Raw genomic sequence first — 21,920 nt, 5'->3', positions numbered from 1 at the left:
CAAGGCCGAGGCCCAAGGAGCATTTCTGAGCTGGCAGGGCGGCCTGAGAAGGGGAGGGGGGAATGCAGCAGCACAGGGCCCATGGAACCAAGGGACCATGGTGACACTGGGTCCTGTGAGACCAAGGGACCATTGTGACACTGTGGGGCTCTGTGACACCAAGGGACCATGGTGACATTGTGGGGCCCTGTGAGACCAAGGGACCATTGTGACACTGTAAGACCCTATAGTGCCAAAGGTCCATTGTGACATTGCAAGGCCTCATGGAACAATGGAGAGACCATTAAGAGACTTCACAGCCTCATGGAACCAAGGGGCATTTAGGGGACTCATGGGATCATGGAGACCATTGTGACACTATGAGGCCCCATGGCATAAGCAAAGCATTGTGGCACTGTGAGGCCTTATGGAACCAGTGAGACCATAGTGACTCTGGGGGACCCCACAGAACCAAGAAAACCATTGTGATATTGTGGGGCCTCATGAAACCAAGAGGCCTTTGTGACACTGCAGGGCTGCATGGAACCAAAGCTCCAGGGTGACACAGAGGGGACTTATGTCATCAGTGGTCCATTGTGACACTGTGGAGCCAAAGAAGACCATTGTGACACAGCAAACCCCCAGGGTCCAAGGACCATTGTGACACATCAGGGCTCATGGAAGAGAGGAGTCATGTCACATTGTGGGGCCTAGGGAACCACAGAGACCATTGTGATACTGCAAGGCCCCATGGAGTCATTGGGACCATTGTGACACTATGAGGCACCATAAAACCAAGGGAACACGGAACAGGTCTGGCTGGTTTGGCCTACCGGGCTCCCTGATTGGTCCAGCTATTCCCTATACCCAATGAGTACTCCCAGAACAATCTGCCATTACAGACAACTCTGGCAGGCCTTGGCCTAGTGAGATTCACACCTGCCTTCCAAACACTGGGGCTCTGTGCTTTCAATCCTATGGAAAAGAACTGTCCTTCATGGCCAGGTGTCCATGGCAGGAACTGGGACTTCACCTCCAACATTCCCTGTCGTGACAGACTGGAGTAGATTGTTCGCTGGAAACATTTCATGTGTGTGGGAGGAACGGGCAGTCCTGGAACCCCAGCACTGCCCTGCCCTGGAACCCCAGCACTGCCCTGATCTGGAACCCCAATCCCTCCAGAGCCTCTATCCCAGCCCAGCAGTGGCTGCCAGTCCCTGGCACAGCACAGGCAATGCTCCACAGCCACCTCTGCAGCCCCAGCCCAGCTCCTGAGCGACCAAATGAGCCCAACTTCCACCTGGGGAAAGGGCCCAGGAAGACCAAGGGGTATTGAAGGCTGACCACAAGGCAAGCACACATCTTGACCCTACCTCCTTTTGGCATTTCCATCCGAACACTGCTGGAATCCAGGAGTTAGTAGCTGTGTGTGTGTTCCTAAATGTTTTTTGTCTTTCTTTCTGTATCTTCTAATTCCATCCCCCTTGCAAATTTTGAGTTTAATTAAATTGAACATGTTTACAGTTTCTGAATTTGAATGGGCCACGTTATTGCATTAAGAAGTGTTTTTTTTGGTTGATTGAATATCATATTAAAACTTTGCTGAAGTTTCTCCACTTTTCTGTGTTTGCCAGTAAAGGCTGTTTGGTTGTTTTGAGCTTCTGAGGATCTCTTATTGGTATTTCTCCAGGGAGTCCAACTCAGAGTACACAAACAATTGCAATTCCTTTTAAATGTCTCCATGAGAGAATTTTATAGTGGATGGGGGTCAGGGTTTGTCTGTCCTGCTTGGCACAGCCCAGGCAGGGCTTTCCCAGCCACATTCCACACTCCATTGCCCAGCTGGAGCCGCTGGTGCCTCTGAGTTCTGCTGGCCCAGCCCCAGGGACGCTCTCCTTGTCTGCCCATTCCCCCATGGTCTCTGGGCAGGGATGGCCTCAGTGGGGGCTGCTGACATCCTCAGCAACTTGGAGGCTGCTGCTGGATTTCACTGCTCCAGAGGCTTGTTCAGCCTTCAGCTCTTAGGTGCAGGAATTCAGTGTCCCAGGGCTCATTGACATTCAGAACAACTTAACAAGCCAAGCCTCTGGGAATAATTTGATTTCAGTTTTCAAATAATTTATGGTTAATTAGACAGATTTCAGAAGCCTATTCAAATTGAATATAATCTCTTTAAAAAGACAGTGAGAAAGCATTTTTTAGGTCCTGTTTAGGTTTTTTTTTCCCCTGTTAATACATTCATATGTACAATCTCCAACTGACATTGAATCTAAGCACCTCCTCATGCAGTTTGAATAGATATGAAAATCAAGACCCTTCCTTCACAGCTGACAATCAATCAGACTCTGTCCCTGCCCCCACCCCACCATTTCCCCCATCCAAGCCCTGGCACTCAGAGCAGCCTTGTGCAAATCTCAGCTCCCTCCAGCCCAGGCTGCACCTGCAGCTTTCAGCTCCTTGGCTCCCAGTCCCACCTGCTTTCCTTGGAGAAGGAGCTGCCCGAGACACAGAGGGATGTTCATTGATTTTCAGCCAACAAAGCCAAGGGAAGGCACAGCTCCATGAAACGCCAAAGTCATTCCTCTGCTGGATATTAAATCCACTTCCCACAGTAGACAGTCTCAGAGCAATAGAAAACACTTCTGTGCCCAGCACAGATCCCAAGGTCCCCCAAACCCTCCCTGCCCCAATTCTGCCCAGATTTGCTCTTTGCACACACGAGTCACACACTGAAGGCAGGAGCTCCCTCCATGCCAAGAGGGAAGAAAAGAGAAAGTGGATGAAGAGCTCTCCTGTGCAGAACCAAGGTCCAAGTGACCCTGCAGTGGGAACCACAGCTCATCAGGTTTGTGTCCTTCGGGCTCAGGGCCTGGTGACACTCAGAGGCACAGAAAGGTTTCTTGCCCAGAAACACAAGTTGAAGATGATACAGTTTAATAACCATCACAGCTCTTCCCTCAGCTCTCTGTGATGTGCCAGCAGCATCTGACATGTCCCCCATCCTCAGGGGATTTCCATACAGGAACAGTTTTAGACAAGCACATGAGAAAAGGTAATTCTGTGATAGATATAGACACACATATAAACACAATTAAGATGATGATTAATTATAGATTTATTTGAACTTCAGAAACATTGTGCAACTCCTTGAAGCTCAAAGTATGAAACCAGTCAGTTAAGAGGCACTTGAGTGACTAGAGAGCATCTAGAGAAGGAAATCAGTGAGAAAGGGGAAGGTCATAGATCCAGCTGGTCTAGTGAAGAGACATCCTTAGACATGGCCATTTAAACAGGAAAGTTGGAAACACCTGATGAAAGAGGTTCATTAAATATTAGACTGAACATTGGTGACAGAAGTACAGGGGAAGATCAGTATTTCTTCTTCTACCATCTGTAGAAGAATCCAGTAGATCCAGGAAATTCCTGTTCCTCATGGGAAAATGTTGCCATTTCTTAAAGTAGTCAAATAACCCAGATAATAAACATTTGTTTCTACATTAAGAAAATAACAGATATTAAAACCTGTGCCCCTTTCCAGGCAGACATCAGTTGTGTGCCCATGAACAGGCAGTGCCACTTGTGCCCTGAGGTGCCCAGCTGGGATTGGATCTCTCTGAGAGCACCTGAGGGAGAGCAGAGCACCTTGCAAGCTGCAAGTCCATGACAGCCCCACAGGGCTCCTGTGCCATCAACATCTGCTCTGCTCAGTCTGAAACAGGGCCCAGCATGGTGCCAGGATCATCAGAGAGCTGAGGTGTGTGCTGGAATTCCATGCCCTCCCCATCCCGCAGCAGCCCTGCATTTCCCTGCTCCAGCCTTGGTCTGCAGCATAGCCATGGAGGCTCTTTGGGCTCCTGACTGTTCCTGCAGCCCCCAAGGGCAGCTGAGCTCTGCCTGTGGCACAGTCAGCCCTGGCCAGCGCAGGCCATGCTCAGCAATTGTTGTGTGTGCCTGGCCTTGCTGTCAGCCCCGCAGCAGCTGCGTGGCCCCTTGGTGGCCCTGTGCTGGCCCAGCCATGGTGGCCCAGCCCCTGTGCAGGCCCAGCCCAGGCCTGGAGCATTGCGGCTGGGAACGGCCCCTGTGCCGTGCTGCCCACAGCAGCCTTGGGGCTCTGTGCCCCATGGCCTCCCTGCTGGGCAGCCTCTGCCAGCTCCTGCACAGCCCCTGGCACCTGTGGGCCTGCACAGACAGCCCTGCCCCGGGCTCTGCCGGCCTCTGGGCCAGCAGAGAGGCTGGCCAGGGCTGGACATGGCTGGGAACAGGCCCTGAGCCCCGCAGGAGGATGGAGCTGGGCCACAGCCAAACTCAGCCCAGGCCAAAGCTGGGCTCAGCAGCCAGGGCTGCCAAGGGCTGGGCACAGAGGCTGGCACTGACAAATGTCCTGGGCCCCCTCCCTGCTCTGTCCATGCCCCCAAGGGCACAGAGCAGCCTCCTCTCTGGGGCACTTGCCTGTTTTCAATGCCTTGCACAGGCACTGGCCCTGCCCCACAAGGCCTGGCCTGAGTCCTGCCCCTGCACGCTCAGCCAGGCTGAGATGGACACTGATGGTTTCTGGGGCAGGCTCTCTGAGCCCAGCCCAGCTCCCTGCAAGCTCTGCCAGCTGGTCTGAGCTCTGGGCAGCACCAAGGGCCTCTCCCCAGCCCAGCCCAGCCGGCTCTGGCCCCACAGCTCTGCTCAGGCCAGGCTGCTCTGGCCACTGGCCCCATGCCCTCAGCCCCTGCCAAGGGCACAGCAGCAGCTGCAGCTCACACAGGGCTCAGCCCCAGCCATGGGGGAAGGTGCTGGGCCAAGGCCAAAGGAGGCTCCCTGGCTGCCCTGCTCCCCTCTGGCTCAGGTGTTGAGAGCTCTGCAGCCCCTGCTGCCATCCCATGTGCCCAGAGCAGCAAAAGGGCCCCAGCCTTGGGGCCCTCAAGAGCTGCTCCTGCTCCAGGCCCAGGGCCCATCCCAAAGCTGGGGCAGCCACAAAGCTGTGCCCACTTCTGTTCATTGCTGCTCTGATGGGGATGGATCCTCAGCCACTTGGAGGTTGCTGATGAATTTTACTGCACATGAGGCCTCTTCTTTCTTGACCTCTTCAGTGCAGGAATTCAGTGGCAAAACTCATAAATATTTGTTCAAAACACCCAACCAAGAAAAGACTCTGAGAATCATCTAAGTTTCAATTCTTCTGTGGTTGATTATGCAGATTTCAGGGCTATATTCAAAGCGAATAAACTAAATTGAACACAATGAAGGGGGAAATGTTTTGTCCTGTTAAGTTTTCTTTTCCTGTTTATAGATTGATATCAGCACTCCCCAGGTTATACTGACCCCCAGCACATCCTAATGCAATCTGAACAGATATGAAAATCGAAACCCTTCATGGCTGACAATAAATCAGACTTTGTCCCTACCCCCTCCCCACCATTTCCCTCATCCAACCCCTGGCACTCAGAGCAGCTGAGGAATGGAGTCCCATCCAGGGGTGTTCCCAGGGCTCAGAACTGGGGCCAGGTCAGTGAAATCTCTTTATTGCTGATCTGGACAAGGCCATAGAGGGCACCCTCAGTCAGTTCCCAGGTGAGCCCAAGCTGGGTGTGAGTGTGGCTGTGCTGGAGGGCGAGAAGCTCTACAGAGGGATCTGGACAGGCTGGAGCCATGGGCGCAGGACAATGGGATGAGGTTCACCAAGGCCAAGGGCTGGGTCCTGCCCTGGCTCACAACCACCCCAAATCCCTGGCCATGCTGCGCCCCTGATCCCCACAGCCTGTCCTGTTTCCTTCATCCCTGCATTTCCAGGGACTTCCTGGGACAAGGGAACTCTGCTCTGGCTATGGAGGGAGGTTCAAGTGGCACCACTGGAGTGGGAACCAGAACTCATCAGGTTTGTGTCCTTTGGGGGTCAGGAACTGGTGAGACTCAGAGGCACAGAAAGTTTCTCTTCATGGACAACAGACCATAGTTGAACAGGACACGATTTAATGACAATCACACTCTTCCCTGAGCTATGTGCAACATCCCAGCAGAGTCTGATGAGTCCACCATCCACAAGTGATTTCCATATTAAAAATAATTTTAGAGAAACATGGTTCTGTGATAGATATAAACACAATTAATTCTTGTATCAGGATGCTTGTCCTGGAGTGGGGACAAAACAGCTCCAACAATTCCTGATTTGCAAAGCTGTCAGTGGTGGACGGAGAAGGGAGGTCAGGCTGCTTTTGGGGTTGAGGAAATGCTGAAACCAGCCTGATTCATTTCATCTCCTCCTGTCCTGGCTGATCTCCCCTCTTTCCCCTTCCACCACTGGCTTTTGTCTCCCACCAGGCCCCCCGGTGAAGAGCCTGGCTCTGTGTTCTCCATCCCCTCCTGGCTGGCACTGCCAGGCTGGGATGAGGAGCCCCTCAGCCTTCCCTACTCTGGGCTGGACAAGCCCAGCTCCCTCAGCCTCTGCTCACAGCCCAAGGGCTCCAGCCCCACCTTGGAGGCCCTTTCCTAACCCTGCTCCAGCTGCCTAACATCTTTCCTGTCCTGGGGAACCCAACCCAGGCCACAGTGACCTGGATCATCCACGTCCTTGATGTCCTGGTCACACAGCCCTGGCCCCTTGTCCCCATGTCAGGCTCTGGGCTGGATCCTGTGGAACATCCTTTGGTGGAGGCTGTGGCTCCAGGTGGGCTGGGGGGATACCGGGGGACAGGGACCCTGCTGGGCATGAACAGCATTGGACTTGTTGGGAAAAACTGTGAGGGGGAGCTGGGGCAGAGTGAGCAACCCAGTGACCTCACACAGCCCTCCTGGGATGTCACACAGCCCCTCTGGGATGTCACAGCCTGCTCTGTGAGGTCACAGCTCATTCTCTAATGTCACACAGCTGGTCTCTGATGTCACAGCCAGCTCTTTGATGTCATAGTCTGCTCTGTGATGTCAGACCTCTGCTCTGTGATGTCACAGCTGGCCTGCTGATGTCGCAGAGGATGTCATAGCTGCTCAATGACTTCACCTAACCCACGGTGTGATGTCATAGCCCACTCTCTGACCTCATGTTCCCAGATGATCAATTGTCTACACCAGGTGAGCTCACACCTGGAGCTTGTTCTCCCGAACCCCAGGCCTGTGGAAAGCACACAGTGCCCATTGTGTGAGAAGGGGAACTGGAAGCTCACCAGCCTCAGTGTCCTGCCAGCTCAGCCAGGCCCACAGGAACATTGGGGTCCAGACCACCAGGGACCACCAGAGAGACCCCCAGGTCAGAAGAACACATGGGTAAAGGGGAAGGGAAATATTTTAATGATTCTGGGAAATGATTATCATATGAGTGCTTAGTCCAGGACAATCAACGAATATGTGTGCAAAATACAGAAAAGAAACAGAAACTTTCCTGTACTCAGCATGCACAGCTTTGGGAGGAGCTATCCCCTGTGCATCTGTCTGAATAAAGAATGCTGCTTCTTAATGCTACATTGGGCTTAAGGAGTTTTCTGTTTTACCAAATTTCTGGTAACACTCCATAGGCCAAGGAAAGCTCTGTCTCCTGCTCTTCACAAACAGAGAAGGGCTGGTGGCAGATGTGGGGGTCAGAGGTTGCCTGGGGCACAGTGACCATGAAATAATCAAGTTTTCAATATTCTGGGTAAGCAGGAGGGGCAGCAACAAAACTTCTGCACTAAAATTAGGAAGGGCAGACTTTGGCCTGTTTAGGATGCTGATCTGGGGAGTACTGAATCAGGTACTGATCTTTTAAAGGGAAACAGCCCTTAAAAACAATAGGGTCCAGGAAGGAGAGAGTCATTTCAAGAAAATAATCTTAAGAAGAAAGGAGCAGGCTGGACAGTATATGGCAAAAGATGAGCTGGTGAGAAAAATTACTGTCCTGGCTGCCCATGGAGCTTTTGTGGGGACTCATGGGAAAAAATTACTTAAAACTCAGGAAGTTTCCAAAGATGATGTTAGGTTACACAGAAAGAAAAGTCGAGCGGTGATAACTCAGTTAGAACTTCACATGGTGGCTTCTATTAAAAAAATATATATTTAAAAATTAATGGCAAAAGGAGGGATAAGGAGAACCTCTACGTTTTATTGGACACAGCGGAGAATAAAATAACTAAATATAGGGAAACTCAGTTAGAACTTCACATGGTGGCTTCTATTAAAAAAAAATATTTAAAAATTAATGGCAAAAGGAGGGATAAGGAGAACCTCTACGTTTTATTGGACACAGTGGAGAATAAAATAACTAAATATAAGGAAAAGGCTGAGCTACTTAACACCTTGTTTGTCTCAATGTGCAATATTAGGACAGGTTGCCCTCAGGACAAGTAGGGCACACTGGTAGATGGGCACAGGGAGCAGAACAGCCCCCTGGAATCCAGGAGGAAGCAGCTGGAGACCTGCTGAGCCACTCAGGTGCTCACAGGTGTCTCTGGGAGCAGATGGGATCCATTCTAGGGGGATGAGGGAGCTGGCGGATGAGCTCCCCAAGCTGCTCTCCATCATTTACCATCAATCCTGGCTCAGCAGGGAGGTCCCAGAGGAGTGGAGGTGCCAATGTGAGCCCATCCCCAAGAAGGGCTGGAAGGAGGATCTGGGGAACTCCAGGCCTGTCAGCCTGACGTGGGTGCCCGGCAAGGTTATGGAACAGATCACCTTGAGTGCCATCACAGGGCACCCACAGGATGGCTGAGGGATCAGAGCCAGCCAGCGTGGATTTCAGTATCTGCACTGATGATCTGTGTGAGGGGATTGAGTCCAGCATCAGCAAATTTGCAGATGACACCAAGATGGGTGTGAGTGTGGATCTGCTGGAGGGTAGGAGGGCTCTGCACAGGACCCTGGACAGGCTGGATCCAGGGCCCAAATCCAACAAGGTGAGGTTGAACAAGTCCCAGTGCCAGGTCCTGCACTTGGGCCACAACAACCCCTGCAGCACTACAGGCCGGGGACAGAGTGGCTGGAGAGCAGCCAGGCAGAAAGGGACCTGGGGGCACTGATGGACAGCAGGCTGGACATGAGGCAGCAGTGTGCCCAGGTGGCCAAGAAGGCCAATGGCTCCTGGCCTGGATCAGGAATGGTATGGCCAACAGGAGCAGGGCAGTGATTCTTATCCTGTTCTCAGCACAGGCTGGGCAGCACCTCCAGTGTTATATCTGGTTCTGGGCCCCCAATTTAGGAAGGACATGGAGGGGCTGGAGCATGTCCAGAGAAGGGCAACAAGGTTGGTGAGGGGTCTGAAGCACAAGAGATGTTAGGAACGGCTGAGGGAGCTGGGGTTGTTTATCCTGGAGAAGAGGAGGCTCAGGGAAGTCAAGGCAGTGTCAGGACAGAGTTATCTGGGATAAGACCTTATCTCCAAGGTCTTTTCCAGCCTTGCTGATTCTGGGATTCTCTGAAACCACCCTTGGAGCAGTTGCAGGATGAGCCCTGGGCCTCCTCTTCAGGAGCTCCAGCAGCCCAGTTCCCTCAGCTTCTCCTGCCAGCCCCAAAGCCCATCCTGTCAGTCCTACAGAGCCTCTTCAGCTCCTCCTCATTGCCCAGAACATGGAGCCCCACAGGCAGACACAGCAGCCCAGATGTGCCCCCCTGGCCTGGGGTGCCTCTGGCAAGGGAGCAGCACCAGGCACTGTAGGAGCCTGCAGACAATTCCTGCAGCACTTGGAGGATGATCCTGCTGCCCAAGGGACGTTCCCATGGTGCCAAGTCAGGAACTGCAATGGGGAGTGGGGCCAGAGAGGAAAGGGCAAACAGGGATGGGCTGTTTGCAGGGGAGGGAACAGGGCTGGGCAACAGGAAGAAATTTGTAGAAGGAAAAGTAAAGGAAGCAAAGGTGAAGCCAAGGAAATGCCCAGGGCTGTTTGGGGGTGGCTGCCAGGCAGCCCTGGCTCTGAGCAACAGCGTCTGCAGTGGCACAGGAAACTCCCAGCTGATGGGAACAAACTTTCTGGCTGACTGCAGAGGCCAGGACAAAGCTGAGTGGTTTCCCTGGTGTTCCCCAGCCCTTGCTGGCCCCAGGGGCTGATGGCATTTGTGCTCCCTCAGGTTCATGTCCCCACAGCAGCAGTATGGGGGTGCTCCTGCCTGTTCTGTGCAATGCAAACAGGGGCTCCTGAGCCAGTGCTGCCGTGGCTGTGCCTGCAAGGATGCAGCACCTCTGTGAGCTGGAGAAGAGGCCAGGGCTGCAGAGGGGGGATGTTGTTGGCAGCTCCATCAGGACGCTCTGGGACGCTGCCCTGGGCTGTGCAGTGCACTGGGGATGGATCAGCCCTTGCTCTGCTGCTCCTTCCCATCTCCCCCAGGGCCCTTGCAGAGCCCCAGCCATGCTGTTTGCCCCCAGCCTGCCCACGGCCAGCCTGGGGCTGCTCACCCTGGGGCTTTTCTGTGCTGAGCATTGGCCTGGCCGTGTTCTTGAGAGAACCTGGGCAAGGAGCCTGCAGCCCCCAGGGCCTGGCCTGAGGCGTCAGCGCTGCCCCAGCAGTGCCCATGGCCTGTCCCTGCTGCAGCCCCGGCACTGCCACCCCCAGGACTGTGCCCGGCCCCGAGAGCACTCAGGCCCTGCAGCAACACCAGGGCCACCAGGGCAGCGGGGCAGGGCCACGGCAGCAGCACTGGCAACACCAAGTGCTGCTGCTGCTGCTGGGCACAGCTGCTGGGCCAGCACTGCTCTGCCCCCAGCTCTGCACACAGACATTGCTGCTGCAGCTCCAGAGACGGCAAGAATAGAGGGATCTCTGGAGAAAACTCTGCTGGGAGATCCTTCAGTTCTTTTAAAGTCACTGAGAACACTGCTCCTCATTGTCACAGTCTGTGGCCACAGGGAAGGTGGAGAGAAACAAAGTCAGAGATGGCAGAAACAATCGTCTAGCTTTAGGAAGAATATTTAAAAAGGAAAATGACAGGGAAATCAAAGAACCAAAGCAAAAGAGCTATAAAAGATAATTATGTTACAAGTGATTTGCAGAAATTGGAAATCAGTTTAATGCTTCCTAAGATGTGCAGTGATCAGTCTCCTCACTGCAGCCTTGAGCTCCTGGTTCCTCAGGCTGTAGATGAGGGGATTCAGGGCTGGAGGCACCACCGAATACAGAACTGACACTGCCAGATCCAGGCATGCAGAGGAAATGGAGGAGGGTTCCAGGTAGGCAAGTACTGCAGTGCTGAGAAATGCATTTCTCCTGCATTTTCCCTTTTCAGATTCTTTCAGTCATCTCCTGAGAGGTACAGTTTGTTCTGGTGCTTTTCATGAACTGATTGTACTCTTCATTTAGATGGAGACTGTAGAATTGATTTCAGATGTAGCAGAATCTGAAGTGAGCACAGAAACAAACTCCCTCTGTCAGCCCATTTTCATCTTCTAGATCACTTTCAAGATGTCCTTGGGGGTGTTGGAATGATTATCACACAGCTCTCCACTTCTGGTTGCAGGCTCTGCAGATTGTTTCTCTGCATTCAGTCAGGCTTCCATTCTCCAGGAGTTCTTGGTAGCCTGTCATGTTTCCTTAGGGTAGAACAGTAACAATGAAAACCTTACCAATGGCGCAACTGCCCAGCCCACAAGGAAAAGAAAAGAACAAGCTGCCAAATTCTTCAAATATTTGTCCTGCTTTGCTGCAAGTGTTGTGCTACACACAGTGTGGAAAGCTGCAGTTGGTGGCACACCTTGTGACAGAAGCTGCACCTCGTTCTCCGGGAAAGGTTCTTGGAAAAAGCAAACAGGACTGAGGAGAGGGTTCTAGAAAAACTGAAAGAGCTTTTAAGAAATTAAATGAAAATTGAAACAATTCAAGACGTTTTTCTCGATTTATTTTTATGCTCCCCTTTTCCATCTTGCACTAGTTGTCCATCCCATTAATTCCAAACAGATCTCACTTCTAAGATCCATGAGTTGGCAAGTTTTAGACATTTTAAGATACCATGACCTACACACAGTTTGGCTTCCCCTGTTTTCCTTGGAAAGCAATGTTGGAGAGGTAAGTGCAGTGTTTGTGTCAGGTACAAATTCTTCATTCAGGGAATGTGCTCTGAGAGTGTTTGACCCTCAGCAGGGACAATGCACAGCAGGGACTGAGGGGATTCCTGAGCCACTGTGCAGGAGTCCAGACTCTGGCTCTTGGCTGAACTCGGCAAAGTTCCCGTGTTTGCAGAGGCTCAGGGGCTGCCCTCGGGGAACGTGGGGCTCGAGGCGGGGGCGAGCGGGCAACGGACAAACGGACACGGGGACAAACGGCCCCGGAGCTTCAGTTGCAGCAGCGGCAGCAGCAGCGGCAGCAGCAGCAGCAGCGACACCGACAGAAGAAACTTTAGAGTCTCTTCTCCTCTCCCTCTCCCGCTGTCCCGTACCTCTCCCGCTCTCCCTTTCCCGGTCTCCCCTCCTCTCCCCGCCTCCTTCTCCCCGTGCCGGGCCGGGCCATGCCCCCGGCCCGCCCCCGGCCCCGGGCGGGGCTGCCCCGTGCCCGCCCCCGGCCGTCCCACCGAGGTCTGGTCTCAGCCCGGCTCTGGCCGTGCTGGCGCTGGCGCTGCTGGGCGGGGTTCAGTGCCTGGGGCTGGGGCGGCATCGCCGGCTTTTGGCTCCGCCTGGCCCGAGCCCGGCCCCGGCCCCGGCCCCGGCCCCGGCCCCGGCCCCGGCCCCGGCCCCGACCCCGAGCCCGAGCCCGGCCCCGGCCCCGGCCCCGGCCCCGGCTCCTCCCGGGGCCCGCGGAGGACACACGCGGCGCAGCCGCTCCCGCCGCCTCCGCTGCGGCTTGCCCGGCCCGCGCTCCGCCGCTCGGCAGCGCGGCCCCCGGCCCCGCGGCTGCCGGGTCGCGTTCCAGAGAGCGAACGCCGGGGGATGGCCGGGCCGGGGCGGGTGAGGGGCGCTCGGGGGCCGTTGCTGGCCCCGGGCCGAGCGCTGACAGCCGCGTCCCGCCCGCAGGGAAGGCGCAGGAGGCCCTGCAGGAGCGGTACCGGCTGGGCTCGCTGATGGGGCGTGGAGGATTCGGCAGCGTCTGCTCGGGGACGCGGCTCTCGGACGGCGCCCCGGTGAGCGGCGGGGCCGGCAGTGGGCGGAGGAGGAGGGGGCGCAGGAGGAGGAGGAGGAGGATGGGGCTGGGCAGGGCGGGCGTTGAGCTCAGCCCGCTGCTCCCCTTGGCTTGCAGGTGGCCATCAAAAGGGTGCCTCGGAACCGCATCTGGCATTGGAGCGAGCTGGTGAGTGAGCCGGGACAGCGGGAGAAGCCGGGCCGTGCCGGGCGGGGATGAGCCGAGCCCCGGCATGGTGGAAGCCGCCAGGACATCCCGAGGGAGAGCGGGCATGGGGCCAGCGCAGGGCGCAGAGCATCTCGGGCTGGCTGAGGGGTTGCCCAGCCCTGGCCCAGCATCGGCCCCACTGACGGCATCGTGCTCCTCCCGCAGCCCGACGGCACCAGCGCTCCCCTGGAGGTTGTGCTGCAGGACAAGGTGTCCACTGGCTTCCCCGGTGTCATCCAGCTGCTGGAGTGGCTTGAGCTCCCCAGCGACATTGTGATGGTGCTGGAGCGGCCAGAGCAGTCTCAGGACCTCCTGCATTTCATTCGGGCACGGGGGTTCCTGCGCGAGGAGGTGGCGCGGCAGCTGTTCCGGCAGGTGCTGGAGGCCGTGCGGCACTGCACCAGCTGCGGGGTCCTGCACCGTGACATCAAACCAGAGAACATCCTGGTTGACCTGGCCACCGGGCAGGCCAAATTGATCGACTTTGGCTGTGGCACCTACCTGCAAGAGACAGCCTACACTCACTTTGCAGGTGAGCCTACACAGGGCTGTGCTACCGCTCCTGGCATCTCATGGCCCAACATGTCACAGCCCAAGCTGGGTGTGGCGGCGGGGATTCTCCCTTTTGCTGCCACTCAGGGGACTGAATCTGCAGCTGAGTTGCTTTACAGCAGGGCTGGGTGGGGAGCCATCTTCCAGCCCTGCTGGCAGCCTTTGCCCACCACTCTGCCCAGGACTGGGGCTGGGCTGGGGCAGCCAGCCTGACAAAAACAGTCGTGGGTGAGGGTAGCAGAGAGGGAGGTCGGAACCTGTGCCCCAGCCGGTTTGGTGTGCAGGCAAGAGGAAGGGCTTGGACTTTTCCACTTGCCCTGTTTGTCTTGCCTTTATAATATGTTTGGGGCAGTGCAGGCAGGGAGAATGAGGGCATGGTTTTTCCCCAGCATGCAGTGGGTATTTCCTTTGGATGTCATGGTCAGGCCTAGCCAGGGCTTCCGCTGTCCCCTTCCCACACCAGTGGCTTCTTTTGCAATCCCAAGTTTCTACACCAGTCCCAGATGCTGGTGAGAGGACAGTGGTCACCCTGTGTGCCACTGATGCAGCCCCCGCTCGCCCAGGGATGCTGGGGCCAGGCTGTGGGAGCAGCAGCATCCCCCTGATGAACTCCATCTGTATTCCACAGGAACACCATCATACAGCCCCCCGGAATGGACCCGCTTTGGCTGGTACCATGGCGAGCCAGCTACCATCTGGTCCCTGGGCATCCTGCTGCACGAGATGGTCTGTGGGAAGATGCCTTTCAGGAGGGGCTGGAACTTCAGCTGGGGCCAGCTCTCGCTGCCACAACAGCTCTCTCCAGGTGAATCCTCTTCTCTGGGCATGGGTGCAATACCAGTGCTGGGAGACAGCAGCGAGCTCGGGAGCATCCCGCTCTGGCAGCTGCTGAGGAGGTGGCACATGTCCTGCTCTCCCCCAAAACCAAGAATTGATGGGAAAGTTCAGGCCCAGCTCTGAGCGCATCCAGCATGGCCTGGGCAGGGAATAGTGGGGCAAAGCAGACAGGAGCCTTCTCCAGCTGACGGGCAGTTTCTGGTTTCTCTCCCCAGAGTGCCAAAATCTGATTGGGTGGTGTTTATCCATGCACCCCTTGGCCAGACCCTCATTAGAAGAGGTGTTCTGTCATCCTTGGATGCAGGATAATCATCTGCCCTAGAAGAAGGGAGAGAGCCACAGGCACACTGTGCTGCAGGGCCCTGGTAAGTTACAGCTGCACTCATGCCTTGGCAATGAGAAGCAAAGAAAGCCAGCCTGTGTCACTGCACCAGGGTCATGGGATGGGAACACGCAGCCCTTGTGCTGGAGCTGAGCTGCTCTGCCCAGCCCTGGTGGCTGCCATCCAAGCAGGTTTTGCTTGTCCTGGTTCCCTGACAGCTGGGGCCCTGGACAGAGCCCTGACAGCCTGGTCTCACCCCAGGGAAGGAGAAGGAGCCCCCAGAGAAGCTGTACCAGGTGGGGCTGCTGCTGCAGGAGACAGCGAGGATGACATCAAGGATGACAACCTCTTCCTCAACCTGGCCACCAGCAGTTGAAGGTGATGCACTATGATTGTGGCACCTTCTTCAAAGCCAAACTCCACAGGGAGTTTGCAGATGAGTCCACACCTGGGGAAATGCTCCCAGATTTGGGCATTGCCCAGCCGGGCTGGGAAGCAAAGGTTCCCCCTTTGTGGGGGCAGATGCAGCTGATCCTTCAGTCAGCTGCCCAGCTGCTTTTTTGGCAGGGCTGGTGGGATAGGCTGGAGTGTGTACAAAATAGGAGTGGGCTCCTGGCCCTGCCAACAGCCCCCAGCACCCACCGTGCCCCGGGCTGGAGCTGGGGCTGGGGCAGCCAGCCCGACACAAACAAACCCCCATGGTGGGAGCAGAGGTGGGACTCCAGAACCTGTGCACAGGTGCTGCTTTGCTGTGCAGGCAAGGAAGGGCTTGGGCAGCTCCACTGCCCTTGTTTGCTTTGGGATCACGGTTATTGTGGGGGACAGTGCAGGGGGAAGGGAGAAAACCTGGGCTTTGCTCACACATGGCTGGGTTTTTCCCTGGCATGCAGGGCTTGGGCCTTCCTCAATCCCCTCACAGAGATATGATTTTTACCTTTGTTCTTTTTTTCCCTTTTTGTCTGTAATCTATTTTCAACAATTTGTTGTTTGTTTTTCTAGAGGAAGCATTCTGGTTGGTCCAATCTGGATCAAGAAGTTCTTGGGAGCAGCTGTGGCGTGGATGGGCCGTGCCCTTGGAGCAGGCTGAGGACATCGTTTGGGACCAGCTTTTTTTCCAGCCATGGATGGCATGAGGTGGGTCCCCGTCTGCTTGGCAGGGTGGGATCAGAGCTTTTGGGAGATGGCAGCGAGCACAGGAGCATCCTGCTCTGGGCAGCTGCTGAGCAGGTGGATGTGCCATGGCTGGCTGCAGGCTGGGCACATGTCCTGCCCTCCTGCCCTGCTCCCAAAGGCAGCACTGATGGGCAGCGCTGGGCACTGCTCTGGGCACAGCCAGCATGGCCTGGGCACCACGGGCAGCTGGGACAAGGGGACAGGAGCCCTCAGCTGACGGGCAGTTTCTGCTTTCTCTCCTTGCAGCCGGGCTCTGCGGATGCTGAGGCTGCTCTGGGCTCTGCCAGGGCTCTGCTGGAGCTCAGCACCGGGCCGGAATCAGCCAAAGAAGAAATGGTGTCACCTGCAGCACAGACTTGCTTGAGCATTTTGACAACGCAGCTCAAGTTTGCAGAGTGTACACCTCCAAGGAAAAACATGACATCCCCCAAAAATTAAACTTGTTCAATACCTTCTGAAATCAAATCAATCTGGGATGACTCCAAATGACATTTTTCGCTTGGTCAAGCTGTAGCTCAGCCCTTCTCTGAACAGTTCTCTCCCCCAGCTGCCTTTTACTTCTCAACTGCTCCCTTTTTTCCCCAGTGAATTCCTAGCCCGTTGCTGTCTCCATCACTCTGTTGCCTTCCTTGATGCACCTGACCACAAGGAGGGCTGAGCCCCAGGTTTAGGGACTCATGCTGTCACTGGCTGAGGAGCAGCAATGTTTCAGAGGTCCAGTGGCATTTTAGTGTCATTCAGAGCCACTCTCCAGCCCTCAGCTCTCCTCACTGCTGAGTTCCCACTCCCTTTTCTTCATCCTTGCAGCAGCATGAGCTCTGTGAATCCTCTTGAGCCTCCCCACTCTTCCCAGCTGATGCACCCACCTCAGTGAGGCTGAAGCTGAAGCTTCTCTGTGTCCTCTGGCACACCAGTCCAGTCCCCTGTGTGGGGAGCCCCAGTCCCAGAGCACAGCACACAGCAGTGCAGTCCGGGCTGGAGCAGCTGCCCTGCAGCCCTGGCTTGGCTATTTGTGGCAGCTGAATGCTCCCTGTTTCCAGCTGTCCCTGCAGGATGGCCCCAGGGCAGAGCCCAGCCGGGCTCCCACTGCAACCCCTGGAGCTTGGGGCAGACAGTGCTCCCAGAGCTGAGGTTCATGGGGAGCACCTGGAGCTGTGCCTCGCACTCAGTGTTGGCAAGTGTTGTGTTCTCATCTCCTGCAGCCTGAGGGGAAAACAAGCTGTGCTGCCAGGCCAGCACTGCCCCTCTGGGCAGGGAGAAGGCTGAAAGGCTTTCCCATTCCAGAGGAGCCTGCACTGAGCCTTGGCAGGGCCTGGCAGGGCTGAAGCCGAGTCTGTCCTGCTGTCCGGGACTCGCTGCCCACCAACCACCCCCACCCACAGCGCTCCGTCCTCCAGGGACAGAAGGGTCTGTGTGTGCCAGGGGCTCTTGGGTGTCTCTGTATCCAGGGACAGAAGGGTCTGTGTGTGCCCGGGACTCTTGGGTGTCTCTGTATCCATGGACAGAAGGCTCTGTGTGTGCCGGAGTTTCCATAATATCTCTGTACCCATGGGTATGGGATGAACACGGGCAGTGAAAGTGTCAATCACTTGCTTGCACACTCCTTCCTTTGTACACAAGACAAATCCATGAACACCCCCATGTATGGATATATTAAGAGGATAGGGATGGATAGAGATTTCCCACAGAGCTCTAACTTTAGCATAACTCACCATTTAACTGGTGGCCAGGAAATTTTTTTCCCAGCTCTGTGTGAGAAGGTGTCCAAGAGCTGAAGGAGCAGCATTCAGAAGCAGTTTCAGGATTTCTAGGCAGGAAGTGGAGCTCACAACCATCCACAAAACTCACCATATTCATCAGGATGGGCTGCTGCTTCTTTAGGAATATGGCCCAATGCAGACATGAGACTTGGAAAAATCCCAGCTCTCTGTGGGTTTGTGTAAAAGGGGGAGCAGCAGAAACACTTTGTGCCTGCCTGGGGGCACAAGGTCCAAGGAGCTTTGGTGGCAGAGGGTGACCTGGGCTGGTGGCAGGTGAAGTTCCATTCCATGACATCTCAGAGTGGCACAGGACAAGGTCCAAGTACCCCCAACCCCACTGATGAAGTCCTTGGAGCACTGCACATCCTCTAGGAAAAGCTGCCGTCACACAATCCATTGGGATTTATAATTTTCATTTGCAACACTTTAAATCCAAATTCCAAACTGCAATATTTTTACACTCAAGACACAGTCATGCACAATCCATCTTTCAATTTCCTATTTATTCAACCACAATTTAAAATTACTTAATATTGCAAACAAAACCCAGAATCTTTTAAAAAAGTGATGCTGAGGTCAGTAATATGGATCCATGCCATCAGAACCTTTACAAAGTAACTGAGTTTTCTTTTTAAAAAGATCAGTTACCTCTTAATCCAAAGTTAGAGAAGATTTTCACTACACATTTGTTTTTTGTTTTTATCTTTCATATTTTTCTTTTTTCCTTTTTTTTTTTAACAGAGAACTCGTAATAAAAAAGGAATGTACAGCAAAACGAGAAACATTTCTGACAAACAATGAAAATGTAGGCTCCTCCTCTGTTTACTTTTCTCTGGATACCCTGAAGAAAAAAATCTAGCAGCTATGAGCAGAGGTGTGAAGTGTTTCATTTGGACTGTGCTGGAGTTCAGCACTGCTGACATGCTGATCCAGTCAAGAGCTGCATAATTCTTTTGCAGATCTCGAACCCGGTGTTTGCAGGCACAGCACCTGCAGTGCTGACGCACCAATGCACATGAATAACTCTGTTATTCCCTCTCAGAATTCGGGCTCTGCCCCAGCACGAGGTGCTGCAGCCCTTTGCTCCTGGTTCCCATGTGGAGCAGCTCCCTTCCTGCTGGCTGAGCTGCTCAGGCAGAGCCCGGCAGCTCCTGGCCCTGCAGGGCTGAGGCTTTTCCCCATTGCTGGGCACAGACTGATGGAGCAGCACTGCTGAACATGGGGGCACACCCAGAGGGACCAGGAGCAGCTGCCTTTGGCCAGCTGAGGCTCCAAGGCCCAAACTCTGAGCAGCCAGGGCTGGAAGAGACTCGCAGGCTCCCTGGTGGCTGTGCTGCCCCACTTGTGCCTTGCCCAGCTTTGCTTGGGGCAGAGGGAGAAGAAGGGGCAGCTCCCTCCCAGCCCAGCCCAGGGACCCCTCCAGCCCCAGGGCTTGGGGCACTGTCAGCACCTGCTGCTCCGGCCACCGCTCCTGCTGGCCCTGACAGCAACACCCAAACTGGGGCTGATCCCGAGGGAGCAGCAGCAGGGCCTGGATCTGATCCCTGACTCTGGGGCCGGGCTGGACAAATGACCCCACAGCAGCAGCAGCAGCAGCAGCAGCACATGGAGCTGACTTTCAGCACAGCCCCTGCCACTCTTCCCTCCCGTGTGCAGCGGTGTCACAGCAGCCTGAGGCACCTGGGAGCCCCCAGTGCCAGCAGGGACTTGAGATGGCAGCCCTGGGCTCCTGGAGATTGTGCAAGGAACAGAGCTGGGGACTCCCTGTCCATGGGAAGCTTCCAGATGGAAAAGGCTGCTGTGCCCAGGCAGCTCCAAGGCCACAGCAAGGAGAGTCTCGACCACTGGATCTGTGCCAGTCCCACAGTCCTGGGCAGCAGCCACTGAGCCCTGGGGGAACAGAGGGCACAGCAAGAGGGACAAAACCAGGCAAGGTCAGAGACTGGAGAGAGCCAGACCTGGGAGCAGGAACAGCTGCTCCATTGCACTCTTGGAGAAAGCTCTTGGCTGGTTCAGAGCGCTGAAAGGCGTGAAGGACAGAGAGGAGGCCACTCCAAACAATGCTCCTGTTTCCACACCCTCCCTTCCCTGTGTCCCAGAAGGAATTGCATGGACTGTGTTCTTCTCTCAGAGTCATCTCGTTCAGCATGAGCAGCTTAGCACCAGGAGCTGAAGGAGCTGAAGCCTCAGGCCTCAAGAGCTGAGCAAGAGGAGACTTTCTGAGCAAATGAGTGCTGCTAACATGGACCTAGCTGAATTCAGCAGATAGAATCATGGAATCACAGAATCCTTTCTGTTGGAAAAGACCTCTGAGCTCACCCAGTCGAGCTGGTCACACAGTAGTGCCAAACCCAGCGCTAAACCACGTCCCTGAAGTGCCAAGGCCTGGACAACAGCCCTGAGTGAGGCCTGAACAACAGGCCCTGAGCCAAAGGTGGCCTCTGGATGAACCTTCCAACCAAAGGTTATCTTTGTATCTGCTCATTAATGAAATATGCATGGTCATTAGCACTGTGATAGATGTAGCCACTCATTAGTGAAACATGTATTGACCTTTCTGTATTTAGAAGCCAGACAAGGCCATGAAATCTGACATCTGGCCTTGTTTGGGGCTGAAGGATCAAAGTCACCTCCCTTGGCTCCTCCTGGGACCCTGGCCAGGCTTTGGGAGGGACCCAAGAGGAGGATGAAACCAGATGTTCTGCACTAGAAGTGCTGTCAGTTTGTTCATTCAGCACTGTCAGAGCTGGGCCCTCTCACAGCAGGGTTGGAGCCTCAGCTGTGGCTGGAGGCACCTGCAGGAATTCCCAGTGTCCAGGAGTGGCTCTGCAGCCCTTGGCTGGGACAGCTTCCCCCAGCTGCTGTGTGGATCTGGGGGATGGTAAAGCTTGAGGGTAACAGGTGCTGGATCTTTCTTAATCACTGCTGCAATCTTTGGTGCTGATGATTGGCTGCATTGCTGAGCTGCTCCTTTTGTGATCCTTTGCTGCTTTGAGGTGCAGTAAATGACACTGATTCCTTCAGTTGGAGTCTGTGTCTTTGGTGCTGACCCTGCCCACTGGTAAAACAAAACTGGCACAGTCGGGCCAGATCACAGCAAAATGTCACTTGTTAAATGTAAATGTGAGGAATCAGTTCTGTCAGAAATTCCCAGATGGGAAGCCCTTCCCTGGAGTTGGCTGGCTCTTGGGTGAGCTGAGGTCGCAGCATTGTGTGAGCAGTGGGGCAGTTGGTTAAAATAAGCTGAACCCCTGGATGTCTTAAAATGTATCCAAAAATTGCATACGGAAAAGGAAAAGAACTTGTGGGTTTGGGCAGACAAAGATGAATTTGTTAACAGTACATTGGAAACAGCACCTTCAGAAGGAACAGTTATTGTTGGAATGCTCCCACATGGAGGGAAGGTTTTAATCTTGAGCTCCGATGCATTTGTGCAAGTGAAATATTAATATGATAAATAACTATGTACATATTTATAGTATAATAAGGCCTTAATATATATATTGGTATATATATTTTTAATATGTATGTCTATACCTATCTAGCTATATCTATATTTCTATATCAATATCTATGTATAAAGTAGTAATAATGTGAAATAGTGCTGACAATACTAATTTGGCAGCTTTGGCTGCTCAGGGATGTAACATTAAACACTCTACAGAAAATGATTGGCCAGGACCCTCATGTGAGAGATAAACTTTGTGAGATTGTATACAATGAAAAAAGGAGGAGGGGATAAAATTGTCTATTTTTACAGGATTTGCTGATACTGTGATGCAGAGTGCTTTGTCTGTTACTGTGAAAAATACCATGATTAAGACTGCAGAGTTTTTCATGTACCAGACTATCCTCAAGCTGCAGGATTGATGGAATGGGTGAAGGGGTTGTTAAAAGAGCAGTTGACAAAATGAGGAGATGGGAACCTGTCCCCATGGAGAACCCATCTCCCAGATGTGCTCCATACCCTTAACAATGGCCCACTGGGGAAATAGAAACCCCCTGGCTGTGCACAGCTGCACCCAATTTGCAACTACAACCATGGGCAGTGAGACTTGGACTGCCTGGGAAATTGTTGTGGGTGTGATGGCCCCTGGCAGG

At 54.3% G+C, this 21,920-nt stretch overlaps 1 protein-coding gene across 1 annotated transcript; it reads left to right on the top strand.

The window, feature by feature from the left end:
• Nucleotides 1–13,354: 13,354 nt before the first annotated feature.
• Nucleotides 13,355–16,975, top strand: LOC135279529 (serine/threonine-protein kinase pim-1-like). The gene is made up of 6 exons (XM_064386968.1): nt 13,355–13,707; nt 14,356–14,532; nt 14,780–14,929; nt 15,148–15,264; nt 15,886–16,020; nt 16,306–16,975. Exons 1-3 carry the CDS (start codon nt 13,452–13,454, stop codon nt 14,884–14,886), a joined length of 540 nt encoding a protein of 179 aa, XP_064243038.1. The 5' UTR covers nt 13,355–13,451; the 3' UTR covers nt 14,887–14,929; nt 15,148–15,264; nt 15,886–16,020; nt 16,306–16,975.
• Nucleotides 16,976–21,920: the final 4,945 nt, after the last annotated feature.

The sequence above is a fragment of the Passer domesticus genome, chromosome 12 (genome assembly GCF_036417665.1).
Source record: "Passer domesticus isolate bPasDom1 chromosome 12, bPasDom1.hap1, whole genome shotgun sequence".
NCBI lineage: Eukaryota > Metazoa > Chordata > Aves > Passeriformes > Passeridae > Passer > Passer domesticus.
Note: the sequence above shows the minus strand (reverse complement) of the source record. Positions and strands in the feature narration are given on the sequence as shown.